This window comes from Oncorhynchus tshawytscha, linkage group LG12 (genome assembly GCF_018296145.1).
Source record: "Oncorhynchus tshawytscha isolate Ot180627B linkage group LG12, Otsh_v2.0, whole genome shotgun sequence".
Classification (NCBI taxonomy): domain Eukaryota; kingdom Metazoa; phylum Chordata; class Actinopteri; order Salmoniformes; family Salmonidae; genus Oncorhynchus; species Oncorhynchus tshawytscha.
Genome location: NC_056440.1, coordinates 31157763 through 31184203, shown reverse-complemented (window position 1 = coordinate 31184203; position 26441 = coordinate 31157763). Strand labels below are relative to the sequence as shown.

At 40.9% G+C, this 26441-nt stretch overlaps 1 protein-coding gene across 1 annotated transcript; it reads left to right on the top strand.

Annotated features, from left to right (window-relative positions):
* Nucleotides 1–11783: 11783 nt before the first annotated feature.
* slc25a37 (solute carrier family 25 member 37) lies at nt 11784–23440 on the top strand. Its single transcript, XM_024438822.2, has 4 exons — nt 11784–12289; nt 19009–19237; nt 19472–19528; nt 19693–23440. Exons 1-4 carry the CDS (start codon nt 12095–12097, stop codon nt 20223–20225), a joined length of 1014 nt encoding a protein of 337 aa, XP_024294590.1. The 5' UTR covers nt 11784–12094; the 3' UTR covers nt 20226–23440.
* Nucleotides 23441–26441: the final 3001 nt, after the last annotated feature.

Genomic DNA, 26441 nt, shown 5'->3' with positions numbered 1-26441 from the left:
TGCAGAGTGCCTGAATACAGCCCTTAGCCGTGGTATATTGGCCATGTACCACAAACCCCCAAGGTGCCTTATTTCTATTATAAACTGGTTACCAACGTAATTGGAGCATTAAAAATAAAAGTTTTGTCATACCTGTGGTATACAGTCTGATATACCACGACTGTCAGCCAATCAGCATTCAGGACTCGAACCACCCATATTATAATGTTGTTTAGACTAAAATGTCTAATCTTTACTTACGAGTTAGGTTATTTGTACATTTTGAAGTTAGTGAAGTGTTGATTCTTTGAAGGTAAGTGTTTAATTGTTATTCAAAATGAAGTAGTGTCAATGTTGTATTCTCAAATGAACATTTCCTTTTTGTCTAGTTGTAAGATCTCCCATCTGTTTTATTTGATTGTCACTGTCTCTCTCAGTATATCAGCTATGTGAATCTATTTTGCAGCTTATATGGCATTCATGGCCAATGCTGCCATTGGATAACAATACGATTATGTTACTGGCCTTATGGGCATCTGTCATCTGAAGCAGAAAATAGCTAAACTCACATTGTTTACATGTTGAGCTATATGGTCTTAATTTAAAATGATAACAGTAGACAATGTATTTGAGGTAAACCATATACCAGATTGTGTACATGCCTTTTAAGTGGTGACATAAAACATTGAGTGCAAATCCAACCCTTGTAATTTAAGTACAGTATGAAAATAATGAGATGACAATTAGGCTACAGGAGATGAGCATTACAGGTTACATTTTATGAGGTAAATTTTATTTTAGTTCAGTCATTTTAGCAATGATTGCAGTTGTAGGTACATCCGCCACGCTGATCCTCAACACCGGGGCCCCTCAGGGGTGCGCGCTCAGTCCCCTACTGTAGTCCCTGTTCACTCATGACTGCACGGCCAGGCACGACTCCAACACCATCATTAAATTTGCTGATGACACAACAGTGGTAGGCCTGATCACCAACAACGATGAGACAGCCTATAGGGATGAGGTCAGAGACCTGACCGTGTGGTGCAAGGACAACAACCTCTCCATCAACATGATCAAGACAAAGGAGATGATTGTGGACTACAGGAAAAGGAGGACCGAGCACACCCCCCTCATCGACAGGGCTGTAGTGGAGAAGGTTGAGAGCTTCAAGTTCCTTGGCGTTCACATCACCAACAAACTAACATGGTCCAAGCACACCAAGACAGTCGTGAAAAGGGCACGACAAAACATATTGCCCCTCAGGAGACTGAAAAGATTTGGCATGGGTCCTCAGATCCTCATAAATACTTATTTTCCACCATAATTTGCAAATAAATTCATTAAAAATCCTACAATGTGATTTTCTGGATTTTCTTTTCTCATTTTGTCTGTCATAGTTGAAGTGTACCTATGATGAAAATTACAGGCCTCATCTTTTTAAGTGGGAGAACTTGCACAATTGGTGGCTGACTAAATACTTTTTGCCCCACTGTATATAAAACTTTATGAGCTGGATTGCCTGTGATTGCAATTTGTTTATTTTCATTTGTGCTCGTCAGCATATTTAGCTAGCAGCCTCTATCTAATTCGCTATTGCTTGTGCTAATCAGTGTAATTTAGTATATACCGGATCTCTATGGCAAGACGCCAGTAGTCAAAATCGGGCCAGTGGTATCTGCGATATCAAGTGGGTTAGCGAGACTCATATCCTTGAGCATGTGTGCAAAATTTCATCACTCCAAGTCAATCAGATCAAGAGATATAAACATGTGCCCACCGTGTGGGCGACATGTATGTTCTTGCATATGTTGAGTCTTGACTGTGTTTTCAACATGTGTACCAAATTGTGTTCCAATATGAATATCCTTGACTGATTTATTTGCATTTATGTGCCAGACCACATTCATGTGAATGTTTTTTGGACAATAGCGGCCATGTTGTTTTAGGTACTAGTCTGGAAAGTATTGTGTTGAGAGTTTTGTCCATAGATGCCACATATCGAGTTTCATGCAGATCGGTCATTCGGTGCCAGAAGAGTAGCGTTAAGAATTTTTCACAAAATTCCAAATATATCATGGCAGACCTTATGGGTCCCTGGGGCAAATTTGTTCCTTGTGAGGAGAGGGACCTATGTACTAAATTTCATGACTTTAGGTCAAACGGGGTGATGGGCGTGACCTTTTAAAGTTAGCATTTTCAATCTGTCGTTATGGCGCCACCATCTGGCTAACCAGTATAATTTTGTAAATCCCGTATCTCTATGGCAAGACACCAGTGCTGTCTGAGATATTGCATGTGACCACCGAACGAACGAATACACGTACAAATGAACATAATGACGGAGACAGATCCCCAGTCTCCTCCCCGATTTCATCATAGGGGACAAAAATACAATAAGAAATTAAATCTACTTTCCCCCCTGATCCTGATCCTAACCCTTACCTCACCCTAACCGGTGTGCAATCTTCTTGTAAATGCCTTTATAAATGGTTTATTATGTATAGTTTAAATATAGTGTAACCCTATAGAGCCTTTTAAACCCCTGAAAACAGCAAGTTCTCAGCAGCCAAATATGTTAATTCCAGTAGGTGGCTTTGTGTTACTGCCCAAATGCTCACACAATTTTTGTCTCATATATTACAAAAAAGTTTAAAAGTTTTGGATGCCTATTACACAGTTACCATTCATAAATTACTGTATGTCATATATAATTCAGATGTATGTGTAAAAACAAGTAGAAATTGTACAAATCAGTAATTGTCATATAATAGCCAAAGTGTGTGTGAATGAGATGGAATATAGTCCAATCTTTGCTTTAAAAAAATCCCTATCTGATCAATGTTGAAAGTAGGCATACTTTCAGAGACTGCTCTCCATCTGCTGAGTCAACACTTCAGCTTCTGCGCTTGCCTCTGAGTGGCACTGCAGTCTGTTAAACGTGATGAAGTTGCAAGGGGATGTTTGAGGAGCTTATGTTACAAACTGTAAGGTGGTGATGGTAGTAGTGTGAGGGTGGATACCCGTCTGATTCTTCTCTGCTTCTCTTCATTCACTGTTTTGAAAACAAGAGTATGCCTAATAAACCATAAACTAATGAGGTAATTCATTATTTCCACAGCTTTACCACTTGGATTAGATTGGGAAACATTTGTAGTGACAGAATATTACATTTTAATTTACACATGAGACATACAGTTACAAGTATCTTGTATTTGGACATGTGACTCTAGACTAGGGTGAACTGCTGATCATTTAAGTAACCTAATCTTAAATGTTTTCTGATTGATAATGAGTGGATTATTATTTATTTTTTTGAGACTGTGGCATTCTTTTCAAGTGCCTTCAGGATGTATTCACATCTTTTGACGTTTTCCACATTTTGTTGTGTTACAGCCTGAATTTAATGTCAAAGTGGAATTATGTTTTTAGAGAGTTTTACAAATTAATAAAAAATGAAAAGCTTCAGTCAATAATTATGGCAAACCTAAATAAATTCAGGACTAAAATGTGTTTAACAAATAGTGTTTAACATGACTGTTGAATGATTACTTAATCTCTGTACCCCACACATACAATAATCTGTAAAGTCCCTCAGTCAAGCAGGGAATTTCAAACACAGATTCAACCACAAAGACCAAGGTTTTCCAATGCCTCGCAAAGAAGGGCACCTACAGTATTATTGGTAGATGGGTAAAAATAAAAATAAAGCAGACATTGAATATCCCTTTGAACATGGTGAAGTTATTTATTACACTTTGGATGTTGTATCAATACACCCAGTCACTACAAAGAAACAAGCGTCCTTCCTAACTCAGTTGCCGGAGTGAAAGGTAACCACTCAGGGATTTCACCATGAGGCCAATGGTGACTTTAAAACAGATACAGCGTTTAATGGTTGTAATAAGAAAACTGAGGATGGATCAACAGCATTGTAGTTACTCCACAATACTAACTTAAATGACAGAGTGAAGAGAAGGAACCCTGTACAGAAAAAAACTATTGCAAAACATGTTTACATTAAGGCACCAAAGTAAAACTGCAAAAAATGTGGTAAAGAAATTCACTTCATGTCCTGAATACAAACTTTATGTTTGGGGCAAATCCAACACAACACATCATTGAGTACCACTCTTCATATTTTCAAGCATGGTGATGGCTGCATCATGTTATGGGTATGCTTGTCATCGGCAAGGACTAGGGAGTTTTGGGGGGAGATTAAAAGAAACATAATAGCTAAGCACAGGCAAAATCCTAGAGGAAAACCTGGTTCAATCTGCTTTCCAACAGACACTGGGAGACAAATTCACCTTTCAGCAGTACAATAACCTAAAACACAAGGCTAAATATACACTGGAGTTGCTTTTTATTTGTGCATTTTTTGGAGGGCCTAGTTACAGTTTTGACTTAAATCGGCATAAAAATCAATGCCAAGACTTGAAAATGCCTGTCTAGCAATGATCAACAACCAACTTCACAGAGCTTGAAGAATTATTAAACTAATAATGTGCAAATATTTAACAATCCAGGTCTGCAAAGCTCTTAGAGACTTACCCAGAAAGACTCACAGCTGTAATCACTGACAAAGGTGATTCTAACACGTATTTACATATTTACTCAGGGGTATGAATTATATATTTCTGTATTTAATTATCAAAACATTTGCAAAGATTTAAAAAATCTTTTCACTTTTTCATTATGGGGTATTGTGTGTAGATGGTTGAGATTTATTTTTATTTTTTTCCATTTTGAAATCAGGCTGTAACACAACAAAATGTGGAATAAGTCAAGAGCTATGAATGCTTTCTGAAGGCACTGTATATATGTACTGTATAGACACAGTACATGGTCTGATGGTCTGCAACAAGAGTCAGTGGATAGCAGAATGCCAGATTATGAATTGTTGAGAGATGTTACGTAAAAAATGTGAGTGGTTCTTGAACACACATCACAAATTGACTATTTCCAAAGTTACAGTTTGGGAGCAATAAACCTCCCATTGAAAGTTCCCAGACCAACTGCGACTGATAATTTCCTATTATGGTATTTTAGAGTATCTGAAACTAAAGGATTGATATGCTGCTCCTCCTTGTAAAAATGCTGTACATTGTACATTGTTAAGGGCTTGTATTCACCTGAGGCTAATTCATATGACTACCACTCACATGGCCAGCAGTGGGGCTGAACGTCTCTCGGTCAGGGGAGTGAGATGGGGTTGATTATACTCTGGAACTTTTACATTGGCACCATTCAGAGCATGGTTGTATCATAGTCTGGTATGGCAACTGAGAAAGGACCAAAACATTTCCAAAAATCTCCAGCCACCCAACACATGGACTGTTCTCCATGCTCCCATCCGACAGTCGGTACCTGTGCATCAAGGCTCAGACAAACAGACTCCTAAACAGCTTCTATAAGACTGTTAAATGGCTAACAAGCACTGCTCTCCCGCAGACTATCCACACTGACTCTATGCCTATCCATAGGTCTCTACCCACTCAGATACAACCTACGCTGCTAAAATGATTATTGGTTAGATGTATTACTCTATTACACTGCTGTTCATTGATTATTGATTGCCATTACCATTAATATTTATCTATTTATCCTGCTACTAGTCACTATTACTCCTGTTTACATGTATATAAACTCAGCAAAAAAAGAATCATCCTCTCACTGTCAACTGCATTTATATTCAGCGAACTTAACATGTGTAAATATTTGTATGAACATAAGAGATAAACTGAACAAGTTCCACAGACATGTGACTAACAGAAATTGAATAATGTGTCCTTGAACAAAGGGGGGGTCAAAATCAAAAGTAACAGTCAGTATCTGGTTTGGCCACCAGCTGCATTAAGTACTGCAGTGCATCTCCTCCTCATGGACTGCACCAGATTTCCCAGTTCCTGCTGTGAGATGTTACCCCACTCTTCCACCAAGGCACCTGCAAGTTCCCAGAAATTTCTGGGGGGAATGGCCATAGCCCTCACCCTCCGATCCAACAGGTCCCAGACGTGCACAGTGGGATTGAGATCTGGGCTCTTCACTGGCCATGAAAGAACACTAACATTCCTGTCTTGCAGGAAATCACACACAAAACGAGCATTATGGCTGGTGGAATTGTCTTGCTGGAGGGTCATGTCAGGATGAGCCTGCAGGAAGGGTACCACATGAGGGAGGAGGATGTCTTCCCTGTAACACACAGCGTTGAGATTGCCTGCAATGACAACAAGCTCAGTCCGATGATGCTGTTACACACCGCCCCAGACCATGATGGGCCTGACGGACCCTCTACCTCCAAATCGATCCCGCTCCAGAGTACAGGCCTCGGTGTAACGCTCATTCCTTCGACGATAAACGCAAATCCGACCATCACCCCTGGTGAGACAAAAACGCGACTCGTCAATGAAGAGCACTTTTTGCCAGTCCTGTCTGATCCAGCGATGGTGGGTTTGTGCACATACGCAACGTTGTTGCCGGTGATGTCTGCCTTACAACAGGCCTACAAGCCCTCAGCCCAGCCTCTCTCAGCCTATTGTGGACAGTCTGAGCACTGATGGAGGGATTGTGCATTCCTGGTGTAACTCGGGCAGTTGTTGTTGCCATACTGCACCTGTTCCGCAGGTGTAATGTTTGGATGTACCGATCCTGTGCAGATGTTGTTACACGTGGTCTACCACTGCAAGGACGATCAGCTGTCTATCCTGTCTCGCTGTCTTAGGTGTCTCACAGTACAGACTTTGCAATTTATTGCCCTGGCCACATCTGCAGTCCCCATGCCTCCTTGCAGCATGCCTAAGGCACATTCACGCAGATGAGCAGGGACCCTGGGCATCTTTCTTTTAGTATTTTTCAGAGTCAGTAGAAAGGCCTCTTTAGTGTCCTAAGTTTTCATAACTGTGACCTTAATTGCCTACTGTCTGTAAACTGTTAGTGTCTTAACAAATGTTTCACAGGTGCATGATCATTAATGGTTCATTGAACCATTTAAACCGTTTACAATGAAGATCTGTGAAGTTATTTGGATTATCTTTGAATGACAGGGTCCTGAAAAAGGGACATTTCATTTTTTGCTGAGATTATTACCATAACTATTTATATATTCTGGTTACCAGTCACTTTTCAGCCCTGTTTACATGCACATCCTACTTCCAGTCACTTTTTAAGTATTGATTTATTTTAACTAGGCAAGTCAGTTAAGAACAAATTCTTATTTACAATGACAGCCTAGGAACAGTGGGTTAACTGCCTTGTTCAGGGGCAGAAAAACAGATTTTTTTTACCTTGTCAGCTCGGGTACTTGATCTAGCAACCTTTCGGTTACTGGCCCAATGCTCTAACCACTAGGCTACCTACCACCCCCATATAAACACACCTCAACCACTCCAGTACCCCTGCACATTGAATAAGGTACTGGCACTGACCTGTATAAACTTGCACTATTGTGTTCTTTAACTCTCTTTGTAGTTCTTGTGTTGTTTCTATTCATACTTTAATTTTTTATTATATTTTCTATTATTATCTACACTATTATTATCACTGGATTGTTGGGAAAGAGCTCTCAAGGAAACCATTTTACTTGTTCTCTTTTACACCTATTGTGTGCTGTGCCCGCGGCGAATAAACGTTGAAACTTGAAAAAATCTGCTCACTTGAATAACTAAAAATAATTTGTATATAATTTTAAATGTTGAAAACAATACTTTCACTATAGTAAGCGTGACTGATTGTTGCTTGCTACTTAATCTACATGTATTCTTCATGGCCTTCATGTCTGCCATAACTGTGCATTTACTTATAGTTAAGTAAAGCTGTAGGATTTTAATTTGCAGGAGAACTTTCATGCAATGCAGGACATTTAAAACTTGTAGTGAATTTGATCCTGGACATCTTGACGGGCCGCCCCCAAGTGGTGAGGGTAGGCAACAACGCATCCTCCACGGTGATCCTCAACACAGGGGCCCATCAGGGGTGCATGCTTAGTCCCCTCTTGTGCTCCCTGTTCACCAATGACTGCGTGGTCATGCACGACTCCAACACCATCATTAAGTTTGCCGAAGACACAACAGTGGTAGTCCTGATCACCTACAACAATGAGACAGCCTATAGGGAGGAGGTCAGAGACCTGGCAGTGTGGTGCCAGGACAACAACCTCTCCCTCAACTTGAGCAAGACAAAAGAGCTGATCATGGGCTATAAGAAAAGGAGGGCCGAACACGCCCCCATTCACATCAACGGGGTTGTAGTGGAGCGGGTTGAGAGCTTCAAGTTACTTGGTGTCGACATCACTAAGGACCTATCATTGTCCAAACACACCAACAGTCGTTAAGAGGGCATGACAACGCCTATTCCCCCTCAGGAGGCTGAAAAGATTTGGTATGGGACCTCAGGTCCTTAAAAAGTTATACAGCTGCACCATTGAGAGCATCCTGACCGGTTGAATCACCGCCTGGTATGGCAACTGCCCGGCATCCGACAGCAAGGAGATACAGAGGGGAGTGCGCACGGCCCAATACATAACTGGGGCCGAGCTTCCTGCAATTCAGGACCTCTACACCAGGCACCTAAAATTCTCAAAGACTCCAGCCACCCAAATCATAGACCATTCTCTCTGCTACCACACGACAAACAGCACTAGAGCAACAGGTCTGGGACCAAAAGGCTCCATAGTGGTTTCTATACCCAAGCCATAAGACTGCTGAGCAGTTAATAAAATGGATACCCAGACTATTTGCATTGACCCTCATGTTTCTTATTTTTTTAACTGACTCTTGCACAGGCTTGATGTACAGTGCCAGTCAAAAGTTTGGACACACCTACTCATTAAAGGGTTTTTCTTTATTTTTACTATTTTCTACATTGTAGAATAATAGTGAAGATATCCAAACTATGAAATAACACATATGGAATCATGTAGCAACCAAAAAAGTGTTAAACATATCAACATTTATTTTATATTTGAGATTCTTCAAATTAGTCAACCTTTGCCTTGATGACAGCTTTACACACTCTTTTTTACCAGCTTCATGACATAGTCACCTGGAATGCATTTCAATTAACAGGTGTGCCTTGTTAAATGTTAATTTGTGGATTTTTTTTCCTTCTTCATGCGTTTGAGCCAATCAGTTGTGTTGTCACAAGGTAGGGTGGTATACAGAAGATAGCCCTATTTGGTAAAAGACCAAGTCCATATTATGGCAAGACCAGCTCAAATAAGCAACGAGAAACGACAGTCCATCATTATTTTAAGACATGAAGGTCAGTCAATACAGAACATTTCAAGAACTTTGAAAGTTTCTTCAAGTGCAGTCGCAAAAATCATCAAGCACTATGATGAAACTGGCTCTCATGAGGACCGCCACAAGAAAGGAAGACCCAGAGTTACCTCTGCTGCAGAGCATAAGTTAATTAGAGTTAACTGCACCTCAGATTGCAGCCCAAATAAATGCTTCACAGAGTTCAAGTAACAGACACACCTTGACATCAACTGTTCAGAGGAGACTGTGTTAATCAGGCCTTCATAGTTTAATTGCTCCAATGAAACCACTACTAAAGGACACCAATAAGAAGAAGAGACTTGCTTGGGCCAAGAAACACGAGCAATTGACATTAGACCAGTGGAAATGTGTCCAAATTGGAGATATTTAATTCCAACCGCTGCGTCTTTGTGAGACACAGAGTAGGTAAACAGATGATCTCCGCATGTGAGGACAGAGGAGGAAGTGTGATGGTGTGGGGGGTGTTTTGCTGGTGACACTGTCTGTGATTTATTTCGAATTCAAGGCACACTTTACCAGCATGGCTACCACAGCATTCTGCAGCGATATGCCACTCCATCTGGTTTGCGCTTAGTGGGACAATCATTTGTTTTCAACAGGACAGTGACCCAGAGCACACCCCCTGGCTGTGTAAGGGCTATTTGACCAATACGGAGAATGATGGAGTGCTGCATCAGATTATCTGGCCTCCACAATCACCCGACCTCAACCCAATTGAGATGGTTTGGGAGGAGTTGGACTGTAGAGTGAAGGAAAAGCAGCCAACAAGTGCTCAGCATATGTGGGAACTCCTTCAAGACTGTTGGAAAAGTATTCTACAATGTAGAAAATAGTAAAAAATAAAGTCTCAAACCACAAACTTACAACCCCCCCAACACACATACATGCATATTGACACCACACACACACCCATTCCCATTCCTTCACATTCTTCACATATGCAGCTGCTACTTTCTGTTTATTATCTATGCATAGTCACTTTACCCCTACCTACATGTACATATTACCTCAATTACCTTGGCTAAGCTACCACTGCACATTGACTCGGTACTGGTACCCCTTGTATATAGTCTAATTATTGTTATTTTAATGTGATACTATTTCTCCATTAGTTTAGCAAATTTTTCTTACTAACTTTTTAAAAACTCTGCATTGTTAGTTAAGGGCTCGTAAGTAAGCATTTAACATAAAAGTCTACACTTGTTGTATTTGGCACGTGACAAATGCACATGTATTTTATTTTATTTTAATTTGAGGTTTAAAAAGGCTTGATTTTCCCTTTCGAAAAATGTATCAACCCCCACCAAAATTTCCATAAATTATAATCCACATAATCATTCATATTTTCTGTTGCTGCAGCCTGCAGGATTATTTTACTTCTGTAGCAAACTGGCTCAAAATAAATTCCTATATCTGTGACTTCCAAGCAACAAGTCTCAAGTTTCAATCATACAGGCTTGTTGGTCTGGGAAAACCACATAGGAAACCACATTTGGGGTAGACACACTTCTACTAAAAAGGGTGAGGTTGAACATTGTCTGTTTCAGATTGCTCTACTACCATGTACTGAACAGATGGTGTGTGATAAGGGGACCACAACCCTGCTAATCTACACACCCACCCCTAGGCACCCACCATCGGTGAGGAATACACCCTACTTTACTATTTGATGGGATTACAGCACTATGGCCCAGTCAAAATATACCTTTACTACCAAACACTGGTATTGAATAGCACCACAAACCACCAAAACAAATTATTTTAAAAAATCGAACAAACCAGAGCGGGATAAATCTGTTTTACTTTCTTAATTCAGTTTACCTTATGCAACATGGCACACAGTATGCAGTTCCATATGCATTTAACATCATAAGTAGGACTACCATTGACAAATAAAGCTCATAGAAAAAAAGGCTTGGAAAAAGGCTACATCACTATAGTAGGAGTTTTAATGTGCATCAGCCTAGCCTGTTTCCACTCCTTGTAGGCTTCTCCATGCTAGCAGCACTCAGCTCATGTTGATGATATTTTGAGTGATTCCTCATGCCACATGCTGTATTATATTGGCAATTTGGGTTGTTTTAATAAGGGTAAACATGTATTACTTTTGAAATAGACAGGAATCAATTACCTTTGTGACCCCTTTGTCCATATTATGGTTAATGAGGGAGTTATTTAAGCTGCCCAGGGTTGAACCGGTCAATGGCCCATCACTTCATTGGGTGAAAGGAGGGAGGAGCACCTTTCTCAAAATGAACAGTAATCGGCAGGGCTCGGTCATGTTGTCAACAAAGCAGCAGCATGATGCATCTTCCAGAAACATACAACTTTTCCATAAAACAATTGTAATAAGTTTCACTGGGAAGGCAGATAAATCGTTTTTTTATAAAGCAATCACATTTGCATGGGAAAACCCAGAATCCTACTAATCCCACGTGTTCAACTACGTCATTTTTGTTTTGAGCAGACTTCTCTGTTTGACAGAGCGGGGTACCTGACTCACGTCTGGGAGGTAGCCCGGTTCCAAATCGAATGCGAACAAATTTCCGCCGGTGCAACACGAGCGCCCGGACGAGATTAATCGAACCCCCTCATTGAAAAGCGCTGTCAATTCTGTAAACAGCTTGCACTTAGTGGGCTACTTTTCATTGGACAATTCCGGCTGTTGGTTCCGCCTCATTTTCGATTTTCTGGATGTTCATTGCTCAAACTAGACAGCTATCGTGTATTCCTCTGACGTCATCTAGGCGCTGGAACTCGTTGATAATGTTGTGGTTGTCCATGCCGCGGATTCAGTGCTTGTTTGTAAAGATCTCCTTTTGATCAGTCTCCCCCGCATGGAGTTGCGCGCTGACCCGGTGGTGGCAACCTTGGACATGTCGGAGATTAAGGGTAAAGATGGGGAGCCTTCGGAAGGCGACGGTGACTACGAGAGTTTGCCAGCGCATGCCTCATTGACAATCCACATGACAGCAGGAGCCGTGGCTGGAATCCTGGAGCACACGGTGATGTACCCCGTGGACTCTGTCAAGGTAGGCTTGCTAGCCCATCAACCAAGTGATGGGCTCAGTAACACTTTTCATTCGTATCATTATGCATTTCTGCTTTCCAACTCATCAGCACGCAGGGGAGGAAATAACCTTACCAGTTTAAATGTGTGAACGCTAGGTAGTTGGCTAGCTAGCTAGACGCTAGCGCTAATTAGCCAGCTACTAGCCAGCCAATTTACGCGTTATGAGACATGCCTTAGCATAGCAAGACACTCGCTCGCATATGTGAAATTCTCCCTGTCTTCCTGAAAGTACTCACCCTGTTAATGAAACATCATGCAATTGAACGTTTCCAGTATTTAACCGCACACTTCGCTACAGCTGCTAACCAGCTAAGTTAGCTAGCTTGTTTGCTAAAACTTTAAAATCCAACAACCTTCAAGTTCAGTGTGAAGCATGGACATGTAGACATAGCTATCTGACATTACACACTCAGTGCCCATTTTTTTCTATACAATTCTTTATCTTACCCACATCTGAATTTATTAAACTGGTTGTCAGACAATTGAGGCAAACAGGTGAAGGTCACATGGCTGTGTGCCAGGTTAGAGCTGTCAAAGGTGCTCAAATTTAGGTGACATTGTGGTCAACTGTAGCTAGTGGTTATTGTAAAATATACTAAACCAAATCATTTATTTCTGGACTAGTCAAAGCTGATAGGCTTCTAGGTAACCTATAGTATAAGAGGACATACAAGTAATGAGTAATTGGCTTTGAACTCTGTACCCCGCTATGCCCCCTCATTGCATACCAGTAGTTATTTCCCAGATCATTTCATGAAGTTCATTCATACATTTCTATTTAAGTACATTGCATGTACATTTGAAACATGTTTGACTTGACAAATCAATAGAGAACACTGACTACCTACAGAGAATAAAGCTTGTGTCAAAAAAAGGCATAGGCTACATGGTCCAACATTTTTAATCAGTCAGACCATCAGAATGAGATGATCGGATATGGAGCCAAATTAGCCTGTGTCTCTTCAACAGGGTTACACAAGCCATTGTCGCCACTTCCTCCTCTGTAACTGCAAGAGTCTGTAGTTGGACCTTTCATGCTGCCCATCTTACAACGTAAGGTTTTAGAGCCAGACTTTACACATCTAGTCAACACAGCCAAACCTAGCCACAGTGTTTCATTAACTCCACTGCTGGGTTGTTCCACCAATTAGGTGCCTTTGAGCACTAACTTGGTGAGAAAAAGTTATTTCACCTCATTTTAACATTATGACATAAAGAGCACATGGTCAATTAAAAAAAATGTTTTCCCCGAGACAAAAAAATAAAAGACTTAAGTGCAAAATAAAGTGACAGGGTTGACCGTGATAGGGTAGAAAATCCCCTTGTGATGGGGGAATGGAAGCTTGTGTGAAACAGGGAGGGGCAATTGAATGCAAGCTTCACAAAACATTTTACACGGTTAAAACATTTGTAGCCTGTCTATGGGTAATAGGGTTGATGTGTTATGCTCGACCTGCTCAGTGTTCCACCACAAAACACTAGAAAATGTAGTAAAAGAGTAGAAGCAGCTCACCTGCTTTTACACTATTATTTGGCTATTCAATGTTTCTTTTAGAATTTCATTTTTCAAAAGGAATAGTTTCACCATGTTAAAATGTGTTCAGTTCACATAACATGATTGACCTTCAAATAGAGTACTTTTTTTTTTTACCTTTTAAAAGTAATATTCAGAAATCACTGTCAAAGCAACAATATTAACGAGGGCTTTACAATAATGTTGAAGTGCGTTAATCTTCCTAGAAGTCAGAGGATGCACAGAGGGACATGTCAAAATGCTACATTTTGGCACTTTAGCAAGTCTTATTCCCCTTAAAATTAAATATTGGTGCACAATTTATACTTAACGTATGAAATGGATGCAAAAGGCACTCATTTTGTGGATGACCCTGCTATGAACTTGTTTTTTTTATGGAGGAATGGTTTAGAGTTAAGTAGATATACTATAGGCCTACTTCTAGTAACTATACGTCCCTCTGTGCTACTACTAGAAGTGTTATCTTCATGTCCCGATGGGCGTAAGCATTTGGAATCAGTCAGAAAAAGGGTGTGTGCACCGTCTTTCTCTTATACAGTTGATTAGCAAACTGCCATACAGCCTCTGCAAGCCATGGGATTAACTCCTGAAATGCATTTACACTCATGCCATGCACACACATTTAATCATTACTTTTTGTTTAAAAGAAACACAACACACTCACGTCCACAGCCACCAGTAGGTTCTGGTCTCCCAGTTCTATCACAGTAGGGTGACTTTAACTCCTACAGTGTGTGAGGTTTCTCAGGCTTCTGAAGTTAGCTTGCTACTGCTGAGCCCCTCCCCGCTGAAGAGTTAATGCAGTGGTGGCACACAGAAACAGAGATTCCCTGCCCCATGTCTACACTACAACCTCCATTCATTGTCATGGAAGAGTGGGGGGAATAACTGTACTTCTTATGCTGGCCATAGAACCTTAATAAATTTTGCTGTTGCCAGCCCTGCTTTTCTCGCCAGCCCAAAACAAGCAGGATGAGCTGGTGCGATTTTTCCACTCCAGTACCCAATGGGTCCGCTTCCTCCTCGCCAGTTGGAAGGGTGCCATTAATGTTAAAACTGAAATAGTTTTTGAACCAAAATCTTCTGTAAGAAATACAGTTACTGAAACTATTTGAGTTGATCAGGTGGCTGTATTGGAGATGGGAGTTGGGGTATACTTGTGTTATAATGGCTTCACAGAGTTAGCCTAGCCCTAGATCCTGGTAGCATAAATTTACTAATAGTTTTATTACTGTGTCATCACCAAAACGTCTTATTTTGAGAAATGTACTGCTTCCTCTCATGAAGTAGTTCTTAAAGGTCCAATGCAGCTGTTTTAAATCTCAATATCAAATCATTTCTAGTAAAAAAAAAAGTACCTTACTGCGATTTGTTTTCAATTAAAATGTTAAAACCACATCGCTTCTTGGTGAAGATAAATTCTTGCTTGAGAAATTGATCTAGGACTGAGTGAGGTGCCTCATTGGACGAGACTAATGGGAGGGATATGTAACCTGAAGTAGCTGTTATTGGCAGAGAGGTTTGGAACCCACTTTGTTATTGGTCTATTAACTTATATTGTCAGGCAGACCAAAACACCATCCCACCAAAGCAGGCTGAAATTTCCAGTAGCCTTTTCAAACCGCTCTTACACTAAAAGGCCGTTGTCATTTTCACAATTTCAGTATTATTCCAACGTCAGTGTGGAAATGTATATAAAACACAGGAAAATTACATATTTGACTGCTCTGTGCCTTTAAGCCCATCAGGAATGCATTTCCTGGTAGTAAACTGAGATCAGTGGCAGTAGAATGCAAACAAATGACTCATTGTGTGCCATGCAGCAGATTTATTTCTCCTAATTATTACTTTGTTGGAGATTTTACATTACTTAATTGTCAGACAAGGTGAGGAAATAAACCAAATGAAGTAAGGTCTACAAGTTTGTCTATTATTCAATCAATAGGTTTGTTTCCTGGTTTTTTGGCACGGCATGGCACAGCCAGAAAGAGTAGCCATTTGAATGGCCAGAGGCATTGTACCGTCACTGTGATAAATGCCAACTGGGATAAAGCTAGCTCTGTTTTGTCAAGTTGCCTAATGATTACAGACAGAGGCAGGCAAAGTCGCTCTCTCGCTCTCTCTAAGGCTGAGGCCAGAAGTACTTAATGAGCATAGAGTATCAAAAAATAGTAAGATGTTTGACAGCAGTCTCATTCTGCACTCTTTCTTCACCTCTTTGCTCAATTTCTTTTTAGAAACATTTTGCTTCAGTGGTGCTTAAGGGGGGCTCTTATCACTTAAAGTAGGATCTGACAGGGGGTGGCCAGAACCTGGGCAGAGGTCCAACATGTATCAGTATTACAGCTTTGAGCCCCCTTCCCACCTTCCATATGCAGGTGTATCTCATTCTCCACATATGTCAACTGCTTGTGTATTGGTTTTTTTCTTCTCCCCTTTAGAGCTCAACTACTGTAGCACTCCTGCAGGAATGTGATTATATTATTGAAGTAAATAGTATTAAATATAAATGTATAGACCTTCAAAATGGTATATTTGTCTGTAATACAGTACATCATGCACCCTAACTGATATCATGCAGAGATAATCCTGTGAAGCTGTCCTGTGTGGTGGTTTCTCTAGAGCAAAGCTGCTAAGTAGATGGAATTACTTGGCTGTGGAGGCTGAGATAATAACATAATGGGGAGGTAAGCTACAGACATGCAGTAGGCTTGCTGCTGGTAACTAAAGGCTGAATCCTAACTCACTCAAGGATTAGGCCTACATTGTTAAATTGTGAGCCAGGTTTTCCCGAGTAGAGCCTTTTTTGTTTACAAAAGTACTCTCACTAGGCTAACTCATTTGTCCCCTTGTGACAATATCTCTCTGTTCTCCCAGGCGTCGATCAGATGTGGAAAAAAAGTTAATACAAAAACCTGAACAGTTGAGGACCAAAGCTGCTTGGAGTAGGATCAAAGTCTTAGTTCGGAATTGTTTGAGCAAATCTGCACGTACGCGTGTTTGATAAATGAAGGAAGGTCGTTGTTTCCAATTAAATTGTCTAATCTTGTCTCTGGCTAGTTGGTGTGCCTTGTTATGGTGGGTATACATTATTCCATACATTTTGCCTAAGTAATAACAGTATATATATATATATATATATATACATACATACATACATACATACATACATACATACATACATACATACATACATACATACATACATACATACATACATACATACATACATACATACATACATACATACATACATACATACATACACATACATACATACATACATACATACATACATACATACATACATACATACATACATACATACATACATACATACATACATACATACATACATACATACATACATACATACATACATACATACATACATACATACATACATACATACATACATACATACATACATACATACATACATACATACATACATACATACATACATACATACATACATACATACATACATACATACATACATACATACATACATACATACATACATACATACATACATACATACATACATACATACATACATACATACATACATACATACATACATACATACATACATACATACATACATACATACATACATACATACATACATACATACATACATACATACATACATACATACATACATACATACATACATACATACATACATACATACATACATACATACATACATACATACATACATACATACATACATACATACATACATACATACATACATACATACATACATACATACATACATACATACATACATACATACATACATACATACATACATACATACATACATACATACATACATACATACATACATACATACATACATACATACATACATACATACATACATACATACATACATACATACATACATACATACATACATACATACATACATACATACATACATACATACATACATACATACATACATACATACATACATACATACAAACACCTTCCTAATATTGAGTTGCACCCCCTTTTGCCCTCTGAACAGCCTCAATTTGTCGGGGCATGACTCTACAAGGTGTCAAAAGCGTTCCACAGGGATGCTGGCCCATGTTGACTCCAATGCTTCCCACAGTTGTCAAGTTGGCTGGATGTCCTTTGGGTGATGGACCATTCTTGATTCAAACGGGAAACTGTTGAGCGTGGAAAAACCCAGCAGCATTGCAGTTCTTGACACAAACGGGTGTGCTTGACACCTACTACCATACTCTGTTCAAAGGCACTTAAATATTTTGTCTTGCCCATTCGCCCTCTGAATGGCAAACACGCACAATCCATGTTTCAAGGCTTAAAAATCCTTCTTCAACTAGTCTCCTCCCCTTCATCTACACAGATTGAAGTGGACTTAACAAGTGACATCAATACGGGATCATAGCTTTCATCTGGATTCACCTGGTCAGTCTTTCATTGAACGAGCAGGTGTTAATGTTTTGTATAGACTACAGATAAGACATTGGATTCACCCTTTCAAAGATGCGTTGAGAGAAATGAGTAATGTCACCTATAAGTAAAAGATGACTACAGAAGCAGTCTTGAAGGCACATACAGAAATCATTGTCTCCTTGAGGTAGAGCTCAACAATGTATGTGATAAGTGTAGAGTTTTTGTTCAGTTTGACAAACTTAAACTCAAAGTTTTATTAATCCCTCAAGCCTCCAGATGTATCTGAAGGAAATGTAATTGATATTTTATTGTTGGGGGGGTGGAAGGAAACAAGGCAATAAGCTAAGAAAGATAAAAATGGCATGTCTTTTGGGCTGCACTACATTTTGGGCTAAATAAAAACCATTGTTTGTGCTGTCCAAATAACTTGGCGTGTCAGGGTTTAACAAAGAACTGACATAGCCCCCCACCCTAGGCCTGGGACAGACACACATCACTCAGAAAGGAAATGAGTTCTGCCAAGAACAGATATCAAAAACATGGTGAGACATCATCACATCACAGGAGAAACAATTACCTCAGAAACAGACAGCCCAGGTGAGTGTGTAGGTTTGACTAGAGTCTGTAGTTTAGCAGGTTGTACAGACTACTTCATGAGAAGCTAGGGTCTCTCACTTAAAATATCCCTCTTCTTTCTCTAGACCAGGATGCAAAGTTTGCAGCCAGACCCTAAGGCTCAGTACAGCAGCGTGTATGAGGCCCTAAGAAGGATCGTCCGGACGGAGGGTCTCCTCAGACCCCTGAGGGGCCTCAACATCACAATGCTGGGGGCTGGCCCTGCCCACGCCCTCTACTTTGCCTGCTACGAACATGTCAAGCGCACACTCAGCGAGGTCATTCAGAATGGAGGAAACAGCCACATAGCCAATGGTGCAGTACAGTTCTGTTTCCCTTGGAATTCTAACTCTCATTACATACTGACCACTGGAAGGTCAGGGAACATGGCACAGGAAGAAGTTAATTGTTTTGGTAGTTGTGCTGGCAGTTTTGATAAACTAACATTATAAACAATTTGCTTGGTGAGAACTGCTGTATTATTACGTGCGGTATTGTATGTTGATGGGTGGTAACATGCCTGACTTTGACTGTCTTTGTTCCATCTAGGACTGGCAGGCTGTGTGGCCACTGTGCTGCATGACGCAGTCATGAACCCAGCTGAAGGTAAGGCTTTGAAAGGGGGCTTTGGGTTTTTTGTGACTTTTTCAATTAGAAATCAAGATGGTAACAAACCGTTCTAGCTGGAGGGGGGAGGGTTATACAGTATATTAACCCCCTTCTCTTTTTCCCCTGTCTGTGTGGTGGTGCTGTCCTTCATGGTGTCTTAGTGGTGAAACAGCGGATGCAGATGTACAACTCTCCCTACCGGAACCTGTTGGACTGCGTTGGGACTATACAGCGCACTGAGGGGCTCGCAGCCTTCTACCGCAGCTACAGCACACAGCTGGCCATGAACATTCCCTTCCAGGCTGTCCACTTCATGACATATGAGCTGATGCAGGAGCGGCTCAACCCCCACAGACAGTACCACCCCGGCAGCCACGTGTTGTCTGGGGCTGCGGCAGGGGCCGTTTCTGCAGCCATAACCACCCCGCTGGACGTGTGTAAGACCCTGCTCAACACACAGGAGAACGTAGCGCTCAGCTCCATACACATCAGTGGTCACCTCACAGGCATGGCCAACGCCTTCAGGACAGTGTATCGCCTCGGTGGCACGGCTGCCTTCTTCAAAGGGATCCAGGCCCGGGTCATATACCAGATGCCCTCCACTGCCATCGCCTGGTCAGTCTATGAGTTCTTTAAGTATGTCCTGACCAAGCAGCAGATGGAGCGAGAGGCTGGGCCAGCTGGCCCAGTCTGAGGAAGGGCTGTGGACACCGCAATGTGACCACACCTGTACTAGAGGCTCCTGGTTCTCCTGTGGGATCAATGCAAAAAGCCTCATGGTGACATTGTGTTCATAATTTATATCTGTGTGTGCTTTTGTATAATAACGCAAAGGGAACTCACTGCAATGGAGGAAGTTTGAAAGACTTGCTGTGGTAGACTGTGGCACTCCTTACCCTTCACTTTCCTACCCAGCAAGCCCTTCCATTGTGCACTGTCATTCATTAGAGGAGTGGAGGCTGTTACAGGAACTGCACAGAGATGTATACAGAGAAAAGGTCATCTTCATATGGCAACAGGCCCTTTTCCCAAATCACCCATTCACTAAGCACACAACAGTGACAGTATTTTCATGATTATGTTGGGTTACATTCATACAGTATGTTTGTAGATCTGATATGGGAACTTTGTATGGGAACTTTATTTATTTGATTTGCTTACCATGACTTGCATTTTATGGATTTGGAAGATACACATAGTTGTTTGCTTGTTTTATTTCCTTGTGTATTTATAAAGGACTGTTTTATTGAACACATTCCTGAGTTTCGCTGCACAGTAGACACAATTGTGCTTTCAAAGTGCCTCTTTAGCATTGAAGGCAGCCACAACTTTAAGGTGTTTTGTGTTGTCCATGTCCTTAATAGAAATGGATTGGATCAGTCACCATTAACATAATCGTTGTTTGCCATTGAAATGTCGATTCAATCGTATGATCTTTATATGTTACCTTTTCTTCAATCATAGCAAGAAACCACTCGTTAAAACCAAATGTACTGAAATAGGACCATGTTATTTTTCCTTGGCCAGAAGGTTGGCATCATACAATGTGCCTATAATCTGAGCTAGCCTAAACCTATCAAGATGAGGGCCTGTTTTCTATTCTGTGTTGGAAATGCAGTTCTGAGAGTTAAATTTCCTTTTGGCTGAACCACTAAATGTTGTGCTGGGTTTTTTAACTTTAGATAGGTCTTCATTCTAACCTCTGTGCCAGTCAAAGTCTGCAGTAGTTTAGTAATTCAGTTTCAGTAGTTTATTTTGACCACCCAGTGAAGTGAGTATTGCCTCCCTTTCCTGAGCGGTTACTGGAATCCCTCTCAATAATAAAGGTGTATAGGCCATAACGGCCCAAATATTTGCCTCGAGTGTATTATATAACAATCTATGTTGCAGAGAAGAGGCAGTGTTTTATATATTTTAGTGAGTGATTGTTTCCCAGGAGGCATTTCATGATGCTGGTCCTCAGGTGTACCAAACCTCCGCATCAAACCTGTAAGAGGCTGGTGGCATGGACCGGCTCGTCTCTGCATTCAGACACATCTGTGGTGATCATATTTAGCTTTGGAGTAAAATATCATGCTTGTAATAATGTACTTAGTTTATATCTCTAAAATGATTTTATGTGAGATGAGCAGATTTGACAGATTCTCAAACTACTACAAAACAAATAAAACATTCAATGTTAGACAGCAGAATTTGGAATGAGTACCACTGCAGCCCAGGACAGTTAATCGGGCGAATCCTTTAAGCATTGGGTACAGTCTGTGACAATGGGCCCATTACTAATGGGTTACCAGATCAGCTGGTTGGCACGCTCTATTTATTAGACTTTTTTTTGGCCCATTTTAGTCACTTCCTGTGCTCTCCCTGCTCTCTTCCCAGCCTCTTGGCTCTGAGTTTTCCGCTCAGAAGGCAGACATTCCTCCACATATTGCTGTAATCCACAGAGCTGCACGATTTGTTTGTTTGCTTTTAATTAAATGTTGTTGGGTTTGTTCACCAGTGAAGTACAGCTAGTTCTATGAGATCTCCAAAGGTCCCAGTCCCTCAAATATAGGTTTATTCCTTGTTAAAGATCCCAAAGATATGTATTGTATGATTTCCTATTTGCAAACCTGTAGTGGTGAACATACCTGTAAAATGAAGCACTCATTCTTGTCCTCATACTTATTGGCAGTCCTCTCATTCCAAGCATCATCTGCAACCAAAAAAAGCTTTAGCTTCTTATTCTTTGGACCTCTTTAGTTGAGCTAGTCATATAGCTGTCCTTATGATGTTTCAAAAGTCACTTTGTGCCTCAACATTTTCACAAGAGGTAGAGATGAGAATTTCAAATGTTTCTGTGAAGACTGAAGTGTTTGGTTAAAGGGGACATTTAGTCTGAACTGAGACAAGCAGGTGAGCAGTGGTCAAACCTGTTGCAGTATTCATAACGGAGAGAATTTGGCCCACTGCATGACCATTTCTCTATTTAAATTTGAAGTCCTTTTGAGCCCTGTGGGTGTTTTTTATAGTTACACAAATGTGTTTGCTAAATATCACAGCTATTGTTTATGTAAATGAATATGCAACACAGTAACACATTTAGGTTGATTTAAAGTCAATCTTATTGACAATACTGGACAGCTGAAGGTTAATTAATTTGATGTTTCTGGCATATTGTTTATTACTATTTCTGAAAAAGGGGAACTCCAGACAAATGTACTGTATTTTACTTACTATACAAATGCCAACATGCCATTTCTGTTCTATGCATTTCATTCAATTTTAATGAATCTTATGTTTTAAGAAATGCTGGTTATACAGTTGATGGAATTAATTCCATTAAGAATCACTCGCCAGATATTACAAACAATACTGCTCCTATGCATTAATGTTGAGTGGAACTGACCTTTTTAAGAAACTTGGAGATCGAAATGCATAGTTACATGGACTGGATGATAATCAAATGTTTAAAATGGTCATTAGACTAATCTGGTTCAGGTATTTAGTCTTGCTTTAGCTTCTGAATCATTTTTGATAAAGTATCCACAGAACACAGGTCTTGTTTTGCTCAGACACATTACATTAGCCCAAGAGATCTAAGGAAAAATAAGTCTTAAACCCATGCTTATTGTCTAGCTTGTATAACTTAACTGTGAGATCATTTCAATATAATGTACTTTTAATTATTATGTATGCCCCATGAATAAGAGTGATTGTGTTAATGGAGTTTTGGTGAATTTATATCTTATCTAGGGATGTTCATCATGTTACATCTTTGCTGCTTTTTTGCGCACAAAACACCGGGGGAAACTGGGACGATTTATGACTAGAGTGCCATCTACAGCACAAGAATGTTAAATGACTGTGGTAATGCTGCTACAGTGTATATAACACTGGAGCTGAAATAAAAATGCAGGTGATAAATGATATGTGTACTGGATTCTATTATTATTGTTAAACAATGTGATTTAATGGAGTGTCACTGAGGGCTCTCAATCTTAAAGTATGTGGAAAGACCAGTCTGTACCTTGAACTTTATGACTTTAGAACCAATAGAGGGCACTATAGTTCATAATGGATTGTCACCTCAAAGCACACTGCTCACATGTGTTGTTGGAGTTGAAGCCAGGTGTCTATTTCTGAAAATTATCTGCGGTTATGGTGAGAGTTAGGGAATTTTTACAATGTTTAATTGTTGCATTTGATAAGGTATAATATTGACCTATATGCCTTAATAATTTTGAAATCACCAGCTTGTCGATTATGGTTATTATGTGGTCATTTAAGATGTATATAAAATTGTGTTTGTGTATAAATGCCAGATTCCTTTTATGAAGGTTTTGTGCTGAAGACCAATGCGCTACATTTTTGCCCGTTGAAGACCTTTCAAAAATCCTATGACAGTTTGACAAGGCTACTTCCTGGAAAATGCAGTATCACTTTTATAGTGTATTGTGCTGCATCATTGTATAACAGCATACATTTATAACATTAACTACAATGCTATGAATGTAATCACTAACCACTCACACAATATGAGGACAGGGCATAAAATCCATGACAACCATCTGACAAGTCGGATGCAAGAGTATATCTGCTGATGGGAGAAAAAAAGGAGCTGTGCTGGTGCCATGGTATGTACATCAGGGATCCAGTTTCACCGCTGTCCAGGGAATCTTCCCTTGTGCAACGATCAGGGCTGATTTAAACCACTTTCAGCTCCAGCAAATTTGTTAGCCAGTCACGGCATATTAGAGCACTGACAATGCCTGTCTTTGTAGTGGAGTTCGGTTTTTCCCTGTCTTTAAAGGAAGTAATCTCTTTGTTTTCCAAAGTATGAGTGGGTACCATGAAGAGCAGCATGATGGTGTCACGACCACACTATGTGCTGAATCTTAAGGGCCAATCAGATTCACAGGGAGATAGACCTTTAAAGCACAGAGCTAAACAGGAAAAGTGCCAGATTTAAAATGTGAAAAAACATTTTCATTCTATTTGTTTCTGTTCAGACATCAAATCAAATTTTGTTTGTCACATACACATGGTTAGCAGATGTTAATGCGAGTGTAGCGAAATGCTTGTGCTTCTAGTTCCGACAATGCAGTAATAACCAACAAGTAATCTAACTAACAATTCCAAAACTACTGTCTTATACACACAAGTGTAAGGGGAAAAAGAATATGTACATAAAGATATATGAATGAGTGATGGTACAGAGCAGCATAGGCAAGATACAGTAGATGGTATCGAGTACAGTATATACACATGAGATGAGTATGTAAACAAAGTGGCATAGTTAAAGTGGCTAGTGATACATGTATTACATAAAGATGCAGTAGATGATATAGAGTACAGTATATACGTATACATATGAGATGAATAATGTAGGGTATGTAAACATTATATTAGGTAGCATTGTTTAAAGTGGCTAGTGATATATTTTACATCATTTCCCATCAATTCCCATTATTAAAGTGGCTGGAGTTGAGTCAGTGTGTTGGCAGCAGCCACTCAATGTTAGTGGTGGCTGTTTAACAGTCTGATGGCCTTGAGATAGAAGCTGTTTTTCAGTCTCTCGGTCCCAGCTTTGATGCACCTGTACTGACCTCGCCTTCTGGATGATAGCGGGGTGAACAGGCAGTGGCTCGGGTGGTTGTTGTCCTTCATGATCTTTATGGCCTTCCTGTAACATCGGGTGGTGTAGGTGTCCTGGAGGGCAGGTAGTTTGCCCCCGGTTATGCGTTGTGCAGACCTCACTACCCTCTGGAGAGCCTTACGGTTGTGGGCGGAGCAGTTGCCGTACCAGGCGGTGATACAGCCTGCCAGGATGCTCTCGATTGTGCATCTGTAGAAGTTTGTGAGTGCTTTTGGTGACAAGCCAAATTTCTTCAGCCTCCTGAGGTTGAAGAGGCGCTGCTGCGCCTTCTTCACGATGCTGTCCGTGTGGGTGGACCAATTCAGTTTGTCTGTGATGTGTATGCCGAGGAACTTAAAACTTGCTACCCTCTCCACTACTGTTCCATCGATGTGGATAGGGGGGTGTTCCCTCTGCTGTTTCCTGAAGTCCACAATCATCTCCTTAGTTTTGTTGACGTTGAGTGTGAGGTTATTTTCCTGACACCACACTCCGAGGGCCCTCACCTCCTCCCTGTAGGCCGTCTCGTCGTTGTTGGTAATCAAGCCTACCACTGTTGTGTCGTCCGCAAACTTGATGATTGAGTTGGAGGTGTGCGTGGCCACGCAGTCGTGGGTGAACAGGGAGTACAGGAGAGGGCTCAGAACGCACCCTTGTGGGGCCCCAGTGTTGAGGATCAGCGGGGTGGAGATGTTGTTGCCTACCCTCACCACCTGGGGGCGGCCCGTCAGGAAGTCCAGTACCCAGTTGCACAGGGCGGGGTCGAGACCCAGGGTCTCGAGCTTGATGACGAGCTTGGAGGGTACTATGGTGTTAAATGCCGAGCTGTAGTCGATGAACAGCATTCTCACATAGGTATTCCTCTTGTCCAGATGGGTTAGGGCAGTGTGCAGTGTGGTTGAGATTGCATCGTCTGTGGACCTATTTGGGCGGTAAGCAAATTGGAGTGGGTCTAGGGTGTCAGGTAGGGTGGAGGTGATATGGTCCTTGACTAGTCTCTCAAAGCACTTCATGATGACGGAAGTGAGTGAGTGCTTTCTTGGGAACAGGAACAATGGTGGCCCTCTTGAAGCATGTGGGAACAGCAGACTGGTATGGGATTGATTGAATATGTCCGTAAACACACCAGCCAGCTGGTCTGCGCATGCTCTGAGGGCGCGGCTGGGGATGCCGTCTGGGCCTGCAGCCTTGCGAGGGTTAACACGTTTAAATGTTTTACTCACCTCGGCTGCAGTGAAGGAGAGGCCGCATGTTTTGGTTGCAGGCCGTGTCAGTGGCACTGTATTGTCCTCA

Coding starts and splice junctions, on each gene's coding strand:
- slc25a37 (XM_024438822.2), top strand. CDS start 12,095: ATGGAGTTGCGCGCTGACCCGGTGGTGGCAACCTTGGACATGTCGGAG. Junction 12,290..19,008: donor ACCCCGTGGACTCTGTCAAG/GTAGGCTTGCTA, acceptor TTCTTTCTCTAG/ACCAGGATGCAAAGTTTGCA. Junction 19,529..19,692: donor AGTCATGAACCCAGCTGAAG/GTAAGGCTTTGA, acceptor ATGGTGTCTTAG/TGGTGAAACAGCGGATGCAG.